Source organism: Hydra vulgaris, chromosome 04 (genome assembly GCF_038396675.1).
Source record: "Hydra vulgaris chromosome 04, alternate assembly HydraT2T_AEP".
Taxonomy (NCBI): Eukaryota; Metazoa; Cnidaria; class Hydrozoa; order Anthoathecata; family Hydridae; genus Hydra; species Hydra vulgaris.
Window position 1 is genome coordinate 19,002,501 of NC_088923.1, and position 24,229 is coordinate 19,026,729.

At 28.2% G+C, this 24,229-nt stretch overlaps 1 protein-coding gene across 1 annotated transcript in view; it reads left to right on the forward strand.

The window, feature by feature from the left end:
• LOC100199231 (leucine-rich repeat-containing protein 9) overlaps positions 1-21,206 on the forward strand; it is a 95,008-nt gene extending 73,802 nt beyond the window's left edge. Inside the window, exons 26-40 of the mRNA XM_065795691.1 lie at positions 291-365; positions 444-566; positions 729-772; positions 2,557-2,688; positions 2,764-2,827; positions 13,753-13,868; positions 13,938-14,011; positions 14,792-14,871; positions 15,605-15,669; positions 15,782-15,854; positions 17,194-17,262; positions 17,388-17,513; positions 17,631-17,690; positions 17,770-17,848; positions 20,878-21,206. Coding sequence (XP_065651763.1) covers positions 291-365; positions 444-566; positions 729-772; positions 2,557-2,688; positions 2,764-2,827; positions 13,753-13,868; positions 13,938-14,011; positions 14,792-14,871; positions 15,605-15,669; positions 15,782-15,854; positions 17,194-17,262; positions 17,388-17,513; positions 17,631-17,690; positions 17,770-17,848; positions 20,878-20,939 — 1,242 coding nt within the window. The 3' untranslated portion in view covers positions 20,940-21,206. The remainder of the gene's footprint in view (positions 1-290; positions 366-443; positions 567-728; positions 773-2,556; positions 2,689-2,763; positions 2,828-13,752; positions 13,869-13,937; positions 14,012-14,791; positions 14,872-15,604; positions 15,670-15,781; positions 15,855-17,193; positions 17,263-17,387; positions 17,514-17,630; positions 17,691-17,769; positions 17,849-20,877) is intronic.
• Positions 21,207-24,229: the final 3,023 nt, after the last annotated feature.

Consider the following 24,229-nt stretch of genomic DNA (forward strand, 5'->3'; position numbering starts at 1 on the left):
TCTTGATGTGTTTACATAATTGAAAATTATAACCTAAAAGCAATACTTTAAAGTTACTTGAAACCATTCTGTTTTATGAAACCTTTTTTTAACAGCATAAATTGTTTTATAGCTGTTTGTGCTTTGTTTTGTATGTACTCATTATTATATGTATTTGTGTTTTGTTTTGTATGTACTTATTATTATATGTATTTGTGCTTTGTTTTGTATGTACTCATTATTATATGTGTTTGTGTTTAGCATTATGTATAAACTCTTCTTAGATGAGCAGATGTTTTTGTGTTTTGTAGAAATCCAAGTCATTAGTAGAGATTTATGCTGGTAACAACAAAATAAAGAAACTCAGAGAAATTTTTTATTTGAAGGTTTATTTTTTAGAATATTAAATAATAAGCATTTTTATTAGAAAGCTATTGAAAATAAAATAAATATTAATGTTTTAGAAAATATCATCGTTATGTATTCTTGATTTGCTTGGAAATCCTATGTGCAAGGAGCTAAGTTATTATAGACTGTATGCCATTTACCACCTTCATTATTTAAAAATGCTCGATGCTGTGTCTCTAGTAAGATTATTTTTATCCACACTTACATATTTTATATTTTTGTTTTTCATTATTATGTTTTGTTATTTTATTAATACCTCATTATCAAATAATATTCTATAATAAAATATTTTTGTTTGTGTACATTTAAAATAGTTATAAAAAATAAAATATTTTATATAGGAATTATCAGAAGTTGAAACTTCTAAAGATACATTTGGTGGCAGGTATTACTTGTAAATTCTCATCTTCTTAAGACTTTTAATTTTTCTTTCTCTAATAAAATTGTATTATTTTACTTAACTGATTATTTTACATGTGTTGTAATGAACAACATATATTGTAACAAACAACATATTGTAACGAACAACATATATTGTAATGAACAACATATATTGTAACAAACAACATATATTGTAATGAACAACATATATTGCAATGAACAACATATATTGCAATGAACAACATATATTGCAATGAACAACATACATTGTAATGAACAACATATATTGTAATGAACAACATATATTGTAATAAACAAGGTTTTGCTTTAAAAATGTAAAATGAGAATTTCAAGGGTTGTCGCACGGCTATCTAAAACACAGGCCTATTAATCGTGCAATCCATAAAACTAACTGGAGGCCGATTAACTCACAAAAGTTTCCCTAAGGTTAATATAGTTGCTTTAAATTAGAAGAAGAAAAAAGTTTCTTGAGACTTATTATGTCTTTAAAGTGTTGTGTTGCGAATCTCTCTGCTAATTATTCAACAGATAAAAAGAAATGTGCTGTTTACAGATTACCAAAAGATCCAAAAAAATATAGAAAGTGGCTATTAGCTATTCCAAGAAGCAACATTTCTGATAGCAAATACACTGTTGTATGTTCTGAACATTGGTCTATAAATTTTTTAAGCTTTTTTACTCATTACTCAAACACAAATTAAGGAAGAAAAAAAATTAGAAAAACTCAGCTAAAAGCAAAATTAGGAGGAATATAAGGGAAAATAAATTCCGGATATTTTACTTAAAAAATTTTCCAGATTTTTAAAATATGACCTGGATGATCTATGCTTAATATATTTTTTTAAATAGATTTCTTAATTTATAAACAGCACATTAGGTGCAAAGTAGGGCTGAGAAATGCTTCAGAAAAAAAAATATACTGGAATAAAAAATAAAAAAAATGAAAAAGATACTGGAATGTTTCTATGTGGAATAAAAGTTATCATCAATGATTGCCTTTTGATGGCAAAATAGTATCTAAAAAAAAAAACTTTTTACAGATTTTTTTATTAAAATTTTGTTTATTTTTTATCAATTTGTTTTACTTTCAACATTTCATGTTATTAGATATGTAGCATCAAAATTTAAGAAATGAGAGAAAAAATAATATAATATATACAACAAAAAAACAACATAATATATACACAAAAAAATGCAAACATTCATATATAAACAAAAACATATTTTGCACTGAAGCTACAAAGTGCAAATAGAAGGCGGTAGTTTAAGGTAGCTTATCATTTCTAATAAGGTTGAAATTTGTCTCTATGAGAAATGCACATGAATTTATCTCTATGTTCAAAATACAAGATTTTGTCTCTATTATCAATATACAAGATTTTGCCTCTATTATCAATATACAAGATTTTTTCTCTATGACTAATGTACAAGAATTTATTTCTATGACCAATGTACAAGAATAATTTTAGATTTTTTAGCCTTATAATTTATTTAACTCGCAATTTACTTGAAGGTAAAAAATATTTGTTTCTTAAATTTGCCTAAAGTATAAATGGTTTTGTTCTTGTTTTTGACCATGTCAGTTATAACATCATCATAGTATTTTATACTTTTTTATTTTATCACTTTAAAAATATTTTGAAACTTAAAGTTTAAATAAACTTTTAGTTTTGAACTTTAAGAAAGTTTAAGAAAACAGATTTTAAGATTTTTTTTTTGTTTTAAATATTTTACTTTAATATTCAAAATTTTAATTTTTTTAATTAGGTTAACTACCGACTATTTAGTAGAAAAACTTGGTCATTCAAATTTTCTAGAAATTTGTGAACTTGATATGCCAAATTGCAACCTTCGATCTGTTGAATTATCAAGTAAAGATATCTTCAATAATTTAAGGAGGTTCAGAAATAGTTTCTATGTTTTTCTTGTTAGATTTGTTGAGTTGCTTTTATTTAATAAAGTGTAACAATTTAGTCTGAATTTGGAGCAAAATAATTTGACATGCTTTGGAGGAATATTTCAGATAGTAAACCTAAAGGTATTTTTTATGTACCTTTTTGAATTAAAAATTTTAAAAAAAAGTATAACTGATTGATAGTTTTGTTCAAACTTTTATTTTAAAAAAAATTGTTTTGAAATTATTTTGTTAAAATTTCTTTTTATTAGTTTGTTTTATTTCATCTAAACTGTGATCAAGTTTTTTTATTTCAAAATTTCATGTCATTATATCTGTAGCATTAAAATTTAAAAAATGAGGCAAAAAAATGATAAATTTCTGTATAATTCATTAAACACTTAAAAATTAAAATTAAAATTACGGTGGAACAAGTTCTAATGTTACAAAAACAAAACAAAACAAAAAGGTCAATGTTTTTAGTCCCTGTCAATGTTTTTAGTCCCTGGTTTTTTGAATAAGGAAAGTCTTCTATCTTCTGATTCAAATCATCCACCTAGTATAATAAAAGGAATCCCTCACACTATTGATTAAGGATTATGGGCTATGGCTGTAATTGAATTTGTGTTTAATAATTCCGTTACTTTGTATAAGGAGGTTAAAGTTTTATAATTACTAATTTGTTTTATTCAATCTAAACTGCAATAAAGTTTTTTTCGTTTTAACATTTTATGTCATTTTATCTGTGGCATTAAAATTTAATATATTTGAGAAAAAATTATAAATTTCTTCTATATATATGTGTGTGTGTGTGTGTGTGTGTGTGTGTGTGTGTGTGTGTGTGTGTGTGTGTGTGTGTGTGTGTGTGTGTGTGTGTGTGTGTGTGTGTGTGTGTATGTATATATATATATATATATATATATATATATATATGTATATATATATATATATATATATATATATATATATATATATATATATATATATAATCCTATAGTAAAGGTCTTAAATTTATCGTATTTGTATAAAAAATTGTACTTAACTACTCTATGACATCTAATTTGACAAAATTAAGGTCAGCTTATAACAAAATCCATTAGAGGAAACTAATTAAATTTATTGTTTTCATTTAAAAATCACTAAAACACAAATTAAAAGACTAGAATGTTTTTAAAAGCATAGTGAATGTTTTTATTTTATTTTTTTAAAAATGAAAACATTCTGAATCTATTTGTTTTTATTTTTTTGTAAAACATACTGTAATACATTTGTTTTGTAATACATTACTGTTAAACATGCGCGGAGTGTTGCTATATTCACTATCTTATAGTCTGCTGCTACAAGGAAGTGCTGCTACATCGAATGAGGGTTTGGTTGGGGCAGACAGTCTATCAAATAATATAAAAAAACTTAAAAAAAAAGTTTGTACTTAACTACTCTATGACCAAAATTGTTTTTAAAACAATTTTGGTCTTTGAAACAATTTTTTTTTTAAACATAAAACTAACATGGCAATTGAAATATTAAAAACAACCAAGCAAGAGTATATATATATATATATATATATATATATATATATATATATATATATATATATATATATATATATATATATATATATATATATATATATATTTTATTATTCTAATTATTATAATTCTATAATTTTATTATAGAATTATTATAATTATTATAATTTTTTATAAAATAACAAAACAAAACAAAAAAAATTTTAAATTATGCAATTTAAAAAGTACAATTGATTCAAGATTCGAGTCTTAAAAGGATCTTAAATATAGAAAATTTCACAAATTAAATATCTTAAGTCTATAAGTTTTAAAATTATTTAATTATTATTATTTATTTTATTACGATATTTATTTAGCGCTAATAATCAAAATAGTTTTAAAATAATCATTTAGTGATGGAATCATAAACATGCAACAAACTTGAAAAACACTTAAAATAAATATAACAAAAGGTGATACAAGTAACAAAGCTTTCATTTTGTAATGTCTAGCTTTTACTCAATTTTCTAAATGGTAGAAACCGGCTCTGCACAATTTCTTTTGGTTGTTTGATGACTTGTTTTGTAATAACATTTGAGTTGTTAATTTGGTTTTATCTTTGGTATTTCATCATCATCAGCATCCTTCATACAACTGGCTTGAATCTTAAGGTTTTGGTATAAATTTTTTTTTTTTTTTTTTTTTTTTTTTCAAACATCTTCGCTTCCAACAAGGCTGCAAGCAGCCACTAATTAAAGTTGGAAGTTACTGTAAGAGAAAAGATGAAGATTGTAGAGCAAGATAACGATTGACAGACGATTTAAAAGATTGCAAGTTATATGAATCAGGAAAGCAAGATGAAGGAAGGGAATTCCAAAGAACTGATGTTCGAGGAAAAAAACTGGACGAATAAGCGTTTTTGGAGCACTTAGGAACAGTCACAGAAAAAGGATGACACTTAATTGAATGACGAGTAACACGAGAATGAATTTTAGTAGATGGCACAAGAGACGCTAGCTCTTTAGAGCAGTGCCCATTATAGTATTTGTGGAAAAGAGAAAGAGAAGCAACATTACGACGATGTGATAATGGTTGAAGGTTGGCTGCAAGAGCAGGTCCAACTATGTTTACAATGCGTTTTTGCACCTTGTCTAAAAGAGAAAGAGCATCATTAGAAGATCCGCCCCAGATATGGCAACAGTATTCCATACAAGGCCGGATTTGAGATTTATAGAGATAGAGAAAAGAATCCAGAGTAAGAAAGTGGCGAGCTCGATAAAGAGATGCAACCTTAGCAGATGCTAATTTTGCAACCGATTTGATATATAGTTTCCAAGAAAGATTGGAAGTAAGAGTTAATCCTAGAAGATGAAGAGTAGGTGACTCATCGAGTACATCACTGTTCATAAATATAGGAAGATCTAAATTATTGCAATAACAATTGGCTCAAAAAAATTGAGTTTTATCTGAATTAAAGTTCACCAGCCACCGTGAGCCCCATGCTGTAGCAGAAGTGAGATCCTTTTCAAGCTCAAATGCCCCCTCCAGGCAATCAGAGGGTGTTGGTTTCTTATCACGACAAAAATAAATGGTAGTATCATCAGCAAACAATGCCACCTTAGATGTGAGAATATCTGGAAGATCGTTAATGTAAATTAAAAAGAGTATAGGGCCAAGGATAGAACCTTGAGGAACCCCTGAAGTTACAGAATAAGAAGAAGAGTGTTGTCTATCGAGGACAACTTTTATGCTACGATTGGAAAGGAAGGATTCAATGATCTTAAAGATGTTGCCAGATACACTGTAAGAAGAAAGCTTATGGAGAAGACCAGCATGCCAAACTTTATCAAACGCTTTTGAAATGTCAAGAGCGATGGCCTTAACCTCTTCACCTTCATCTAATGCACGATAAAACCTGACAGTTATTACTGTTAGCAAATCAGCTGTAGAACGAGAAGATCGAAATCCATATTGATGGTCAGAAAGTAAGTTATTAGATTCAAGATGAGAAATTAAGTGTTTGTTAATTAAAGATTCAAAAACCTTGCTTATGATAGGAAGAAGACTTATGGGACGGTAGTCAGACGAATCAGATCGCTCCCCAGAATTTTTGAAGATAGGGATAACAGATGCCGCTTTCCAGCAGGCTGGAAAACAAGACTCTGATAAGCACTTGTTGAATAGTTTTGAGAGTATAGACGACAGCTCTGGAGAACACTTCTGCAAGACAATAACAGGTATGTTGTCTGGGCCACAAGCTGTAGAAGAGTCTAGGCAGGAAATCACTTTAGATACAGATGCTGGAGTGATATGAATGTCAAGCAATGGATCAACCTGTTTGTTGGCAATATCAGGTAGAACGCAATTAGTGGAATCAAAAGATGATATTGATGAAAAGTTTTTAGCAAACAGTTCGGCTTTGTCTTTAGGTGAGGTGACAAAGTCTGAACCATACAAGAGAGGTGGAATTATAGATTTGCCCTTATTAGTGATATTATTAAAGATTCTTCAGAAGTCACGAGAGCCTAATTTTTGAGATGAGATACGAGATTTCATGACCTGAGAATAGTGGGTTTCGGCGTTAGACAAAACCATTTTACAGTTGTTTCTAGCAGTAATAAACAGACGTCTGTTTTCTGGAGAATTGTTTTGCTGATAAATATGGAAGTAACAGTTTCGATTGGCAATCGCAGCAGCACAGTGTGAATAAACCATGGAGGAGAGTGAGGCTTGACCTGGAATCGTAGAGAGGGAATAAAAGATTCCATGCCAGCCTGAATCCACAAAGTTATGTAAGAGGCACATTTGTCGACAGGAAGTTGAAAGATTTCTACCCAAGGGCCATCACGAAGAAAATCACGGAAAGAATCCCAGTCAGCTTTACTGTAGTTGTAAGAGGTTCGATAATAAGGGTATTCAGGTGATGGAGAAGAATGAGATATTAGTTTTAAAGAGATCAAACTGTGATCAGAAGCACCTAAGGGTGAATGTGGAGAAACTGAGCACTGACTAGGATCAGAAACAAGACATAAGTCGAGTAGAGAAGGTAAATGATTAGGGTTGTCAGGAAAGCGAGTTGGAAAGTTGACTATTTGAGTTAGGGATTGAGAAAGGCAAAAGTTGTGGGCTTTAATGCCTGCAGAGTCACTGACACTTGAGCCAAGCCATTCAGAGTGGTGAGCATTAAATTCACCGACAACAACTATATTAGCTGATGGATAAAGAGAGAGGGCTTGGTCAATATGATCAGAAATAACATCAAAAAGAGTGCAGTCTTGAGATGAAGGAGAGCGATATAGAATAAAGAGAAAGGCAATAGAGTGAAGTGGTGCTAAACGAAAGCACATAAAAGAATAGTCTGTGGATTCAAACCTAGTTTCACGACAAACAGGTGAATTCTTACGAATGTAAATGCCCAGGCCAAGCATGTGACTATTGGAGTCTTTACGAATCAGAGGAAGATAACCATCAACACTAAGATCACAAGATGAGACAGCTGAACTCAAATTAGTCTCACAAAAAGCAAGTAGGTCTGGTGAACTTTGCAAGAGATAAGACTCAACAGAAGAAAAGTTACTTCGAAGACCACGAATATTAGTGAATGATAGGTTTAGAGAACTTGGTGATGATGATGGTTTTTTGTGTTTTATAGTTTTTGGTACTTTATTCATTTTAAAATTAGATTGAAGAACTTGACTCAAAGCATAGATAGTACTCAGAACACCGTTTAATAGCCCAAGCAATTGCCTCATTACTACTAATAAACCCTAAGCCGTAACAAAGGGCTCCAAATGTGGCCTCTGCAATGCACACCAAAAGTACAAACAGGGACACCATCCATGCGCAACATGGCACTGTTAATACTTTGATATTTTTCAGCTGTTGATGGAATCAGCCTCTCTGAGAGCTACCACAGAGTTCAGGAAACCTGACTACCAGCCAGCCTTAGAACCATAAAACTGAGTTATAGAGCTGTACCCTCATTAGGAGACAATAGAATGAGTTGCCTAGTCATAAAAACAGAGACACAAGCAAAACCCATGCATTGAGTCAAGAAGATCCAGCATTCAACATCCTAAACTGGAAACAATGTATTAAAAATACATCTGCGCCAGCCTAATAGATGAAGAAGGGGTGCGAGGCTGGTCAAAAGATAGAATCTGTTTACCCCTTAAGTCTTTGCCTAGGAGGCCTTCTACAAGACAGTAGCTGGGTGCATTTAACATCTGCCCAAGATGAGTTTTTTTATCGAGACACCATCTCTAGCCTTTACTCAACCAAGAGCCCCAAGGCAGGGGGTGTTTTAAATCGGAGTTGGCATCTCCTAGCCTTTGCCTAAAAAGGCGTATCCTACAAGGCAGCAGGACATGAAGCAGATTGTACTGGGTTACATGTTACCAGTAGCAGGATAACCTGATCTGACACATAATGATGATGCTTTTTTGGAATATAACCTTTGTTGCATAGGGAAAGAAGATCCTTTATTTTCAGTGCACTACATCTTGGAGCAAGTTGCTTCTGCTTTTGTAATTGTATATCTGCTGCTGGTTTTGTGCGACCAGTCGTTTTTGATTGAAAAATACAACTTTTATATTCTTCTTCATAACTGTATTTGAAGTAAAGAACATCCGTATATTCTTTTAAAATTTTTAGCTGATATAATACTGGCCCACATAACTTTTTTTGGTTTAGATTTCTTAGCACCTTTTAATTTGGTCAAATTTGACATTTTAAAGCATTTGTTTGCTAATACTGCAGAGTATGCTGGAAATGCTTTTTCATTTTTAAAATTGATTATGCCATCATGATTTAACACAGTTAACACACAGGTGTTTTTTTTAAAAGCTTGTTCAATTGTTGTTTCCCATTGCATAGGTGTATAGATTGTTCGATTTCGATATTGTTTTTCAATTATTGAGTGACTGCATCATTTTCACTCTGACTATGTCCAGGTACAAAGAATGTAAGCTCAATTAAATCTAATTTGAATAAATTCAATGCATCTGATGACAAGTTCATCATTCTATTTTGATTTTAGCCCCCACATCAATCACAGAAAAGAAAAAATTGTGTTGCTCCTTCTTTGCTTTCAGATTCAATTAACTTAAATACTGCTGTACTCACTTCACAGCTAGCTTTTTCCCCTTCATTCTCATTCCAAAAATACAAATATGTCTTTTAAGAATCAAGTTTTGTAGCATTGAGGTTATGATTTTGCAGACGCCTGGAATAATAAAAAGTTCCAGTTGTTTTTGGAATTTCAAACGAAATCTACGTTTAAAAACTCTCAGATAGAATTTGTATTCTTCGATAACAAGATTTTTCTCACTGCAATACTTTATAAAGAGTCTATGCATTTCCTTAACTGAAAGCTCCTGAGGAAGAAACTGTGATTTTTCTGTGTCTCGCATAGTGGGATTCAACCACTCGAAACATTTGAATATGATCGATGACATTTTTTTCCCATTCAATTGCTATTTTTTTTGGTTTTTGTGGCGACCTCTTAAATCTTTTTTATCGTTTTGGTTCTTTCTCTGTTACCCTTGTCCCAATGTATTGGTGCCTTAAATCAATACACTTCATTGACCAATATGAGGTAAACAATTCTTTACAATATTGCTCTGTAAGATTTTCTGCACACTGAAACAAGCATTTCTTGCCACATCCTATTTGCATTTTCTTACCCTCAACCACTACTTCCTTTCCTTTATTTGGACCAGTCTTTTGTACATGAGAAAATCTCTGACCTGTGTTCACCTTAAATTTTGGAATGTTTTTAATCCATTGTGATGGGTCCTTCTTCTTTTTTAGGGTTGCTCATGAAGCGAGCGCTTTACCACTACACCACTACCGCAATATATATATATATATATATATATATATATATATATATATATATATATATATATATATATATATATATATATTTATATATATATATATATTCTCATGCATGCTTCTAATTTATAAATTAAAACATCTTATATTCCGTTGTAACTTCAAAAGTTCCACTGAAAATACGATTTCCATTATATGTTAGGTAGACATCTTCGCCATTGTCTAGGCCTTGTTTCAAAATTTTCATTGGTACGGAACATAGGTCATAGGCCAAATTGGAACGTTTACTGCATCCTATAAAACATAATGAAGTCATCTCATTGTAATAATCTATATTATTTTTTTTTACAACTAATTATTTTAGGAGAGAAAATTTTTTGCAAAGCATAAATTATGCCTTTAAATTAATTACCTGCTACTGTAAATATTTACTATAAGTTAATAAATTAATGTAAACTGTAAAATATATTTAACTAACTTTTATTTAACTAACCTAAAATGTCGCTTTTAACTGTTAGCGTATTTGGAACTACCAAACTATTATCTTTGTCAACATGATCCATACAGTTGCTTGTTGCAACAGTCACAGATGTCATATTAAAATCTTTTAACTAACAGCATAAGACATGTAAAATTGAAAATAAAATTTGTACATTAATTTTCTCAAAATTTCATGTCTACTAATAAGTTATTCTAAATAAGTCCTTTAGATTTTATACTTATCGAGTTCAAGAGTTCATTGCAGTAAAATAGTTATTACTTGCGGTGAGTTTTAGCATTCTGGATATTATTCAGAGTGTTATAAATAACTGTTTAATAACTATCATTGCCAAATGATAATTATTAAACAGTTCTTTATATCACTCTGAATATTATTCAGAATGCTAAAACTCACTGCAAGTAATAATTATTTTACCACAATGAACTAACTTTGAAACTCTAGTAAAAAACTTACTAAACTCAATAGAGCTCTAGTAGAAACTTACTAAATATTATTACATGGTCATAATAAGTTTAACTCATTTTTTATACAATAATTTACTTAAAAGATAGTATAAGCTTCAAAATAATTTACGATAACACTTTAAAAATACCATATAAATACACATAAGATAGTCTTGCTTGAGTCTATATGGACTTAAGATTTTCATGTCTCTTAAAATATTTTTTTTGGACATAAGATATTTGAATTTTTCTCATTGTGGCCTAAATTTAATCATTTTTGGTTCCATACATTGTGAGATGATTTTTATGCACCTAAGGAGTACTTCTAGCCAAAAAAGTCATTTTAGTCAAAAATGGACTTAAGATAGTTTTGCTTTGTAGCAACGATATATATATATATATATATATATATATATATATATATATATATATATATATATATATATATATATATATATATATATATATATATATATATATATATATGTGTGTGTGTATATATATATATATATATATATATTGTATGTATATATAAACAACTGGAGATCAAACTTGGTACTTCTTGCTTACAAAGCAAGCGCTCTTCCGCTGCACCACTACCACATTGTATATACAGTGCGGCACAGATTTATAACCTCATCAAAAATTCAAGACTTAATAAATGGTCATTACTAAATTATTCAACTGCTTAGCATCTAACTTGATTAACCCGTTTGGGACCAAATTTTTTTTGTAAATTTTTTTAATTTTCTATTAGAATTCACGTATCTGAACACAGCAAAAAATATTTTTTCGCAAAACAAGAGTATTGATAATGTCTTTGGAGCATACAAATAAATGTTCTCATTTGGGAATACTGGTCTTAATAGCAAGTAAATAAAATTAACAGAATCAGCAAAACATCAAATTATTTATTTGTTCCCATTTAAAAATGCTGGATCGATATGGGTTAGTATCTCATTTTTAATACAGTCTGGTTTTATTTCATTAATTGATATGGAAACTTTAGAAAAATAATGGTGCAAAATTATAACCTCATTTCAAGTTTGTTCATTAAAGTTTGATAATGTGTTGTATCATAATTTGAGTTTAATTGAGATCTTTAATTTAGTATCTTAATTGAGAATAATATTTTGTTTTATTGCCGCAATTCTGAATGACCTTGAATATTTGATTTGGCATACTTTCTAAATGTTTTCTAAAATCAGCAAGAGATACGTTTTTCCCAACATGTACAATTGCCTTTTTCAATTTATCAATATTTGAACATTTCCAAAGATGCCCCATATGTTTTCAATAGGATTTAAATCAGGTGAGAGTGCTGGTCATTCCAATAATTGAATTTTTTTGCTGGTAACCATGTGATATTTGACTTATCTTGAAATAAACATTGAACTAAAGCATTATCTTGCTGAACAAAAAAAACTTGTTTTTTCAAATTTTAGAGAAATATCCTTAAAATAATCATCCAACAAATTTCTATAGCCTTCTTCATTTTATTTAGTAGTAATAAAGCCAATCGTACTTTTTCTGAAATAACCAAACCCACCCAAAAATGATACTCATCTGTCTCCCATAGCTCTTCCCTTCTTTTGAAAATATTTTCTTTTTCTTATGTCATACCAATAATAATTGAAGCCATCTGGAACTGATTGATTTTTTTTTTATCGGACTACATAATTTTTTGCCATTTATTTTTCCAAGTCATTTACTCTTTGGTCCATTGAAGATAAATACGTTTGTGCACTTTTGTTAGTGCTGGAAATGTGTGTTTTTTTGCAACTATCTGAGAAACCCTGACATATTAATTGCACGATTCAACATCCATCTTCAGCATTTCAATCTCAAATCAGTGACCATTTGTTTTGCAGTATAAGTGGCACAACCATCAAAGTGGTAACCTGATGCTGTAAGCATCAGTTTACCACTTTGATGCTTTGTGCAATAACTCTTTGGATCATTTATGAAATTATTGATCAAACATGTGAGCATCTCGGCCCAAAGAGATTGTCCTGTTTGATAAACGCAATGACCTGTAGACTTCAATATTCCTTTTTCCTTCATCATAGAGTGTAATTCCTTTTGGCATTCATTAAAATGTATTTGATTGAACAAATTTTATTTGTAAACAGAATTCACTGCTATTTGTTTTACAGCTTTTGATGTAATTTAGATATAAATGTTATAATTATGCACCATGGTTTCAAACAATTTTATAGTTTAATTTTATAAGTTAATTAAATTATAAATAGATTCAATTGAAGTATTTTGTTTATTTCAAAAAATGATCTACAATTTGATCAACAATCTTTGAAAGCTGCATTCTAAGCTTCTATACAGATGAAGTGTAGCATTAGTATCTAATGATTTATACACTGATGATTTATATAATTCTAATAGGGAGCTTTAGTACATACATCAACTAAAAATTTAGAGTCCACATATATACATAATATTAATAAAGTAATAAGCTGGTGGAGTAGTATATTAGTAAGTAAGGAGTAAATATGATTTGAGGGAATAAATTCCATGGGCTGACTACTCTTTTAGGGAAGAAACTCAGTCTAATAGAGATGACATGCATGTTGTTGCTAAGGTCAAAAGCATTGAAGAACTCAAGAGACCCTGAAAGTATCCTTGAGTTATTAGGAATGAGGTCAATATGTGGGTTAAGCCAATATATATTTTCCAAGTTATTAATAAACTTGAAGTTGTATTTTTTTTTTATTAACTTTATTCTGTTTTTATTGCATTCTCAAGTATTTTATATAATTATAGGTTTTGTGTTTGAATTATAACTTTATTGAATGCATTATCCCTAAATCATTTGAAAATGCAACTAAAGATGAGCAAAACAAACCTATTTTACATAATTTAGAAGTATTGCACCTTGGGTAATAATTTAATTTAAAAATTAATATTATTAAAGGTGTCTGTCTTCTATTAAGAGATTTTTTATTTAGGTACAATGGTATTAGACATATGAGTCTTTTAAAGTTGGATTGTCTTCCTTCACTAAAAATGTTATTTCTTCAAGGTTTGTATTTTGGCTTTTTTTTTTTTTTTTTTATGTTTACTTACTTAAATCTTCAGTTTCATATTTTTCATTTATTTAGAAGATAAATAAGTAAATAGTTTTGGCTTTATTTCTAACATTTTTTGACAGGTGAAAAAAGGAGCTAGAGTAATATATAATCAATATAAAATGAACATAGCCATACTAAAAGTATGGCTGTGTTCATTTTATATTGATGAAAGCCTTGTTGCTTTGGAAAAATCAATGTTTAACATAACACATTAGTTACTTCTTTTTTTTTCAAGTATCAACCCTTGCTTAGTCTTTCTGACTTTATAAACAAAGTTGTTAGTAAACTTTGTTTTGAAGCTTTTTGATTCTTCTTTAATTTGTATGACTCTTACCATTGAAATTATGGTTTGTTTTTACTGGAAAATGTGTAATGATAACCTGAAACAAATATAAATATCCACACCAAAACAAATCCAAGTAACAGTAAAAAAATTTTAATTTTACAACTGGTTTAAACTTATGGAGTCTTATGACATAAATAAAGTTATCACATGTATCTAAAATTAAAAAAATTGTAATGATATAAATAAAATATATATATGCTTAGTGGTTTAACTAATCTTTTTTCTACATTTTATATTTCTATAAACACTGTGTAACTTTCTTTTAAATGGTACTGTAACTGTTAAGAGTTTTTTTTTTTTTTTTTTTTAATTGTAATTTATCTGCAAATTAATTGTATCGAAAAACTAATTTTTTTTTTCTTCTAATGATTTAATGAATTTTTAGGTAATGAAATATCAAAAGTTGAAGGGCTTGAAAATCTGTGTGAACTAAGGGAGTTAGTTCTTGACAAAAATAAACTAAAGGTATGCAGCTTAATTTTTTGTTTCACCTCTTATAGACTAAGGAAAAGGGGACTAGGGAAGTGAGATTTTTTATTTAATTTTTGCTCTTTCCTCTTAACCCTTTATTCCTTTTTTTAAATACAAGTATGTTTTTAGAGTTAATTGAGTCCTTTCTAAACATAGACCCAAACATAGGCCCAACTTATTTGAGAGATGGGTCAGGTTTGGTTTTTCTGATCCAGATTCTGCCAAGCTATCAACACCCATTAACAATACTGTTTTGGTTGTAATATTTGGACCAATATTACAACCAAAACAATACTGTTTTGGTTGTAATATTTTAGGGGTGTACCGATGCATCGACCACAGTATCAGCATTAAAAAAAAATTCATTTTTCAAAACAATCGGCATCGGCTTTGGTAACCATCGGCCGATGCCGATTGTTTTGAAAAATGAGTCTTTTTAATATTGTGTTTCTATAATGTATAGAAAAATATCATTATTTTATTTTTTTATTCAATATAGACCCACAAAATTAAAAAAACTGATTTTTTTAAACTATCAGCACCGGCCGATGGTTACCATGATCGAGGCCGATGCATCGGTGCACCCCTATTAAATTTATGGTATTATATTTGTGTGTATGTATGTGTATGTATGTTTTTTTGTGTGCATGTGTGTGTATATTACTTGTCTTGTTATTTAATATTTTATTTTGAAATTCAAACAATAAAATACTTTGCCTTCTTATAGTGTTTGCACGAAACTTCATTTATTAACCAAAAAAAATTAAAAGAGCTTCACATAGAGAACAACATGTAAGTTAATATATTAAAATAGAATAACAAATGTAAAAGTGTTTATTCTGATAAATATCATTCAAATGATATCATTTTACTGAAATCGTTGAATATTCTGGTTTTATTAAAGGCTTCAAAAGTTAAACTATTTAGAAGAACTAGTATGTTTAGAAAGACTGTATATTGGGTCAAACAGAATACAGGTACATTAGTTACTTTTTACAATTGATACATTATTACTTGAGTTAGGTTCTTGAATGATTATTGAATTTGATTCATAATTTTTATTTAATAATTTTTTAGGTAAATATTTGTTTAGCTTAGTATAAAATGAGTTCAAATTTTTCAAAATTTAACTATATATTTTTATGAAAGAATTTCAACACAGTCCATAAATGGTTTTGTCTCTGGAAGCACTCCTCTCAGTCTGTTTATATTACAGCAGCCTTGTATAACAAGGTTTGTGTTTCAGGAGTTCATGTATCAAAGATTTTTGCAAATAAAATTAAAAAAGAAAAAAAGAAATTGAGTAGCCTTTTTGACTGTAGTGGGGCTTGGGGAAATAAATTTAATTAAAAAATAAAATAAAAAACAGTTTTTTTTTTGTTGTCAAGAATTCATTTCTTTCTTAAGTTCAACAGTTTTGGCAAAGTGTGTGATACAATAATTTTGTATGTTTAGATCCCATTTTTTAACATAGTGAATTATCTGGAATTTGTTGCTTTTGCTTTCATAAATTTTAATGACTTGTTACAGGACATAAAATTGTATATTGTTTTTACATAAATTATTCCCACTTGATAAAGACTTTATCAAAACTGTTGTGTGTAAATAAATGCATTTTTTATTTTTTAAATAAATATATATTTTATTTTGTCAAAATAGAAGAATTACAAGGTAATATGTCATATGATATGTTAAAATAGAATAATTACAATATTGTATGTCATATAATATGTCAAAATAAAAGAGTTACAAGGTAATATGTCATATGATATGTAAAAATAGAAGAGTCACAAGGTAATATGCCATATGATATGTCAAAATAGAAGAGTTACAAGATAATATGTCATATGTATGTCAAAATAGAAGAACGAAGAACCATTTAAGTAAAATAATATCAAAATATATAAATTTTAGTAGTTTTAGTTTTAGTTAATTTATTTTAAATATTTTTTGACCAAAAAATATTTTTTTGCTTATTTTCTTGCTTAAATAAAATAAATGTTCTCTTGAAGTGTTTTTATTAGGATGTTGCAGTATGATTAGATTTAAATGTTTTTTTGTGCTGCTTACATTGTAATAAATAAATCTGATTACATTGTAATAAATAATAAATAATACTTTTTTTTTTCAGTGTGTTGAGACTTTCATGTTTTTGTTGTGTTAAGTTTTTTTAAGTTGTTGCTATTTGATAAGGTTGAAATGCTTATGCTATAACATAATCAGATATACATGATTTTATCACAGTGTGATAAGGTTTGCATGTTTTTGTGAATCTAGATTAAATTTTGAAATTTCTTATTTTTTTCATATTATCAGGATACTTTAGAGTTTGAAAAGCTGATAAATTTGACAAAGTTATTTGAAATATCACTTATTGACAATCCTGTAAGTACATTTTATTATGCAAGCTTTTTAATTGTTTACTTTAATATTTAACTAGGTTTAATGGTGTGTTTTATATTTTTAGATATTTTGTTGCCATTTTAAATATTATTAATCTAAATCTATAGGTTACAAGGCGGCATATGCATCGTCCCTTTTTAATATTTCATCGACCCAGTTTATTATATATTGATGGTATTGTTATTACTAATGATGAGAGAATCAGAGCTGAGTTACACTTTATTGAACAACAGGTTTAAATTTTATTTAAATTGTTGAAATTTGATTGAACATATTTTTGGTGTTTAATATTTTAATATATTAGAAGATTAAAATTCAGTTATTTGTATAAATAGTTATTTAAATTGCAGACCAATCCATTAGATCAATCTACACTTAATTTAGTTCCAAAATCTAAAAAGTTGCTTGAGGTACTTGCTTATTGTTCACCTTTTTTTTTTGTTATGTTAAGTTTATAAAATTATGAGATTTTAAATATTTCTTTTTAAGATTACAAAATGTGTTAACAATCTCACTATTGATGATTATTGGTTCCCTTATACATACGATTCTAATGACATAAGACAAGGTATTATAAAAAGCATCTGATGTGCTTTCAATTTGCTTTTTTTTTTTTTTTTTATGTTACTCTTAGGTGCCTAATACACGGGAGGGGACACATAATTTTCAGCAAATTCTCCAACCCAACCCAAGCTTATGAAACCCTCTCCATTTCTTTTTTTTAATTTTTACTTTTTATCAACAAAAAAACTCATCTCAAAACTAAAAAAACTTTGATTGTAAGTCTGCCTAAAAGTTAAATATAAACTCACTGATCAAAATAAAATCAAAAATTCCAACACATCCGTTTATTAAGACCTCCCTGTTTATTAAATCTGCGTAAAATTTCCCATTCACTTGTTTATTTCCACTCCTCTTTGTATTAAGCGTCAAAGAGTATTTAACTATAACTCTATTACAAGGTGGTCAGCGGTCTTTAAAAACCTGGAAAAGTCCTGAAACTTGATAAGTCCTGGAAAAGTCCTGGAATAGAAATACCCCTTTCAGTAATAATTCCTGGAAATCCTAGAACTTTTTTCTGAAATAGTTCAACATTTTGTTATGATCCTTTTATCTTTTACATAATTAATTTTTAATTAATTATGTAAAAGATAAATACATAATTAATAACATAATTTTGTAATTAATTATGTATTTATCTTTTACAAAAAAAAAAATTTAATGTTAGTATTATTAACATCTACTTGTTAATTTTTTTTTCTTTTCATTTTCATATTTTTTCATAAATCAACATATTTTGTTGTTTTTTTTTCTGGTTGAGAAAAGATAAACATATCCTTGAAAAATCTAAATTTTTCCTTAAAAAGTCCTGGAAATATCCTAGAATTTTGAATTAGCTATTGGCTGGCCACCCTAAATTAAATTTAGAAATGAAAATTAAATCTTTTAACATGGTGAACCTTTAAAATTTTACAGATGCAGTTGTTGCCACTTTAATCTAGATATTCCATATTTTCTGCATTTAGGTATACCACTGTAATGTCACATAGCCGATCAATAATTTTAAAATACTGTTTAGCAATTTTGTTCACATCTTTAGCTGAGAAAACTTCTTTACAAACCTGCTATTTAATAGTTCCACCAATTTCATCATGGGATACTTTAAAGTGATATGTCTCACCATAATTTAATCTCATTGTAATATTTTCAGGGTAATAAGAAAAGGGCTAAAAGATATATAGGGACCAGAACTGACCAGCACATCTATCACTCCAGAAATAGAGCGTGCCAATGAGCTGATTATTGTTAGTAAATGCAACATTTCAATCATGCTTTGTTTCATTTAATATAATTTCTACTAGCAACTTCACCTAGTTAGAATTTTTATCGAGTTTATCATTTTGAACCGTAATATTTTCATGAAAGTTTCAAGATGCTGTGATTATGTTAAAACTTTTACGCCTAAAATAAGCACTTCTAATCATGTGGTTTATATTTTTAAATATTTGAAACATCAACACTGATTATAACTTTGACTTTTTTAAGACTCTTAAAATTGGTGGTAAATTTTATTTGTATTTCCATTAATAATTTTTGCTGAAAACATTGCAGCTTCTTCACACCTGTACATTGCAGCTTCTTCGCACCTGTAGCTTCTTTCTAAACTTTGTTAACTTTTTTTTTCAGCTAACTTGATTGTAATTGCGTAAAAATTATTTTCTTTTTTTTGTTTTTTTTTTGTTTTCTTTAGCTTTTGAAATAGACTTAGTTTAGACATGTTTCTTTCTAAATATTTAAAAAAATCTCTTTCTATGCACACAAGTGACATGACAGAGCAACACCTAGTTTGACAAGATCCAATCATTTATTAAGCTCTACAATTCTAGTAGACTTATTTTTTGGCATAGCTTTTTGAATTTAGCCACTGAACGGCTAACTACTTGATTCGAAGTTTTATCTTCTTTTTAAATATAAAAGCATACTTATCCAAAGAAATACATTAACTATTGTTGAACATATCGTAGATCGAATAATGACCAGCAAATGAAAACCAAATAAAAAAATGGTATATAATTATAAAAATTATAAAATGATATGATTTTACTATAATTGCAAGGATTTCTTCAATCAAAAATAATCAAATACAGATAAAACATATTAACATCTGTTTTATTTTCAGAGTTCTTTTCAACTTTAGTTCTCTGTCTATTTTAAACTTTTTTAAATTCTTTTGTGTTTTACTTCAAAAGTTTTTTTTTTACTCTTATTCTTTTTAAAGATCTCGTTCATTTTCTTTGCATAAATATTTCGTTTGTCTTTGTGAACCAGGCTTATCCATATTGTGTTAATTAGTTTTAACCTAAAAGAAAATAAGAAATAGAAAAGGAGCAAAACCGTAGCCCTAAATAAAAGAAACTAAATAAAGAAAATTAAATCAAGAATTGATGTAATTGTTAATTAGTGTACTTGTCACAGAAAGACACACAGTTGTCATAGAAGAACATTTAATTTAACCCTCATTAAAAAAAGTTTTATCTATTTGGCTCAATCTGCAATCAAATTTTGGAAGAGTCAGCTAAAATACTCTGGTGAATGTAATATAGACATCAGTTATATGACCGATAAAAGAAAAAATTTTATTCCAAATTTGTCACGGAAGGATTCAAATCTATTGTAGTTTCTATCATTGCCATCAAGACAAAGAAAATGTAAACCTTTTTCAGAATACCTTTAACTGTATATGGAAGTTTCAAAGTAGGTAGATGATTTCTAGATTTTCAAAGTTCAATTTGTTCTGTTTGCCGTTCCGTGGAAATTAATTAAAGGCTTAGTGTGAGACAACTAACAGATCTAAATACAATATCAACTTAAAATAGTAAATTTAGAGATTTTTCCGATGAAAAATATTTTTTCAAATAATTGCAACTTGCCTTTTTTTTCATGTTCCATGTCAACAGTTTTCAACCTGTATTAATTGTCATTAAAAAAAAGTTATAAAAATGTTATAAAATTTTACAAGATTATAAGGTTTTTGTAATTTTTAGATTTGCTACGACCTATCCGTGTATGTTTGTAAATATAATTTATTTTATTTAGTCCCATGGAAAGTTTTATCACAAATTCCAAGTAATCAAAGAACGTCAAAGAAAAACCAATAATTTTTTTAATCATAAAATCAACTGTGTTTGATTTTATGGCACCTTGTTTGACATCAAATGGATTCATAAAATAAACTTTGAGACAATTGTAAAAAATTGTAATTTTATCTGGCTCAAATGTACGGCTCAAAGAATTCGTATCATCAAATGTTCGTCTTAAAAGAACAATACAAATAATTTTAAAAAGTTATAAGACGTTAGAAAATTTTTTATACTTATGTTTCGTCTTTGTAAAATCTGTGAATATTAAATAAATAATATATTAAATAATATATGTTTTGTAACTTATTTTTTATCCATAACACCAATATTATTTTGTTATGATTTAAAAAATCCCGAGTTAAAACAATTATGATGAATAAAAAGGTGATTTTCATTGGCTGAAGTGGTTAATATATGACCTTTTTAAGTTTTATGTTTGTTTAAAGTTTTCTTTTTCCCTCGTATAATCATTTTTATGGCTTGATTATACAGGGTTTCCGTTTAATATACTTTTAAAATCCTTTAAAAAAATAAAAACTTTAAAGGTCCCTAAATTGCATTTAATTTTAACAGCGATAATCTTTTTAAAAGTAATCAATCATTGCAATCTTCACTTAAAGAAAAGTTTCATTAAAATATAGTAACTATGTTAAAAACCCTAATAAGTGTCAAAGAGCCCAAAATTTCATTAAATTATAGTAACTATGTTAAAAAACCTAAGCGTTAAAGTGCTGCGATAAGCAAATCAAATAAAACAAAAAAAAAAAGACTTAAGATGAAATGACTTTCAGTTACTTAAATATAAGTGTATAATTAGGTTTAGTTTAAGTTTATATATTCATAAGTTTAGTTATATGCACTGACAGTGCTCAAAATGGAGAAAAAAAAGTAACGGGATGGTAAATTAATAATACCATCCCGCCTAATCATTGTTATATATAGAGATTTATAAAAAGGTGGCGGGATGGTATATACTTTATAAAAAGGTAACGGAATGGCGTCCCGTCTAACTTCGAGCACTTTGCACTGATATGTAGGGGAGATGGGGGCGCATTGATCGCCGGGGCAGTATGATCTTTTGGCTTTTACTCGTTCATTTTTGCCTTACTAGAAGTGAGGTTGCAATTTAATTAACCATTATGCTTCCCTAATTGATTATTCGTAATATTTTTTCATAAGGTTATCAGCGTCAAAAAAAATAAAGAAAATATTGTTTTTCGTCATAAAAAGTGATTTTTTTAAATTGTACTATAATTCAAATATATTTTTATTTAGATGTCTGTATGGGTTAACAACAATTTTATTTTAAATTTGTAAGTGTTAGGTGTATAATATAATATATAATTTTTATTTGGCTGCAATTTATACAGTAGATATTGCTATCAATATGTTACCTATACCTATTGGGGTACATTGATCTTTGACTATGCGGGGCCCATTGATCGGAGGATCAAAGTGCCCCATGTTTTTGTTTATAAGCAATACAGTTAAACGAATGGAATTGTATTTATAATTTAAAAAAAAACTATATATAAACAAACAATAGCTTTTAGCATTTCATTTTTTAAATCTACTTATGTTATAAGCTAGTAATAATAATACTATTATTTTATAATATCAAAAGAATAATATTTAACATAATAATTAAAAATTATTTAACATAATATTATTATGTTAAATATTAGCATTTATTAAAAACATATGTTTTTATTGATATATTTTTTTACAGATCTTAAAATGGTTAGTAATAGAATTAAAAAAACAAATAAAGTTGCTATACCAAGTGAAACAATGAAAGTAGCTGTTAATAAAGTTTTAGAAGGAACACAACTGAATGTTGTAGCACGTCAGTTTAACATAGATAGAATGACTTTAAAAAGATATTGTCGTAAAAAGAGGCTTAATCCAAATGAAGCTTTCAAGCCTAACTACAACAATAGACAAGTTTTTACAGCAGATAGAACTGTTTTTAAACCATTGAAAAGGTTTTACAATTCTGCATGTGATAATTGGATGGTTTCAAACCCAAGACCAATGACCATTTATGATATTGTTTCAATAGTTCGAGAACCGTATACAAAAGCTTTCTCACCATCTAATATACAGACAGGATTTAGAGTAGCTGGCATTGAGCCATTCAATTCTGAAATTTTCAAAGATGACGAATATTTACCATCATCAGTTACAGATAGAGCTGCTCCAGATACAGTTACTATCACTCCTGTCAACAACATGGAATCTGAAATGATACCAGCACATGTTAATCACATAAAGTCTGAAATAACTATAGTAAATATTGAAACAAGTATTTTAAACAAAGTGTCAACAAGTGTTGCTTCTATAATCTCACCTGAGGTTTTAAAACCTTACCCAAAAGCATCTGCCAGAAAAAAAAATGTTAAAAGTAGGCAGTTAAAAACAAGGATCTTGACTGATACTCCTGTCAGAAATGAAATTCGTTTGTCAAAAGAAAAGAAAATTTTGAAGCAAACCAAAAATCAACAAAAAGTCTCCACAAAAGATAAGAAAGAAACTAAGAATTACTTGCTTAGGAATAAAAAACAATGTAAACCAAAAGCTGCTTCACAACTTGACTTTCACAAATGATGAAATATTCTTAATCAAAATATTGTACTTTTAACAAGTTTTGTAAACTTAAAAGTTGTATTCTTATTTCAGTCTTTATATTTCAGTTCTTATAAATTTCAAGTTGTTGTAAAGTTTTAAACGTATATAAAGCGGGTAGCTTATAGCTGCTGTGATTTATACATTTTTTAATTAAAAATTAGACAAGTGGGTTTAACTGCTATATTTAAAAAATAATTAAAAAATTTAGATGTATTATATGTTATACAATATTACCCTTTGACTAAATTATTTACAAGATTTAGTTATAGAAGTGTTAAACGTTTAGATAATATTACGCATATAAGATCAATGTGCCCCAAGTCGGAGATCATAGTACCCCATAGTTTGGGGTACATTGATCTTTTGAGAGGGTTGTTTAAAAGTTAAAATTATTCATGTTTATCATTTTTTTAAATCAAAATATTTATATATTCCAAAAGCCAGATAGTTCTACATGTGTTTCGTAGTTAATAAGTTTTTACATCTCTTTCAGGTTCTGCGCAATTTTCAAAACACTGCTACGGCGATCAATGCGCCCCCATCTCCCCTACAAGTCTTTGTCTTTTTTTTTTATGTCAGAAACTTAAATGAACCTAATCAGTTTGCTATACATTTGAATCCTTTTTGTTAGGTATTTTTAGACATATCACGTAATAATAGAAGAAAAATTTTTTTTATTA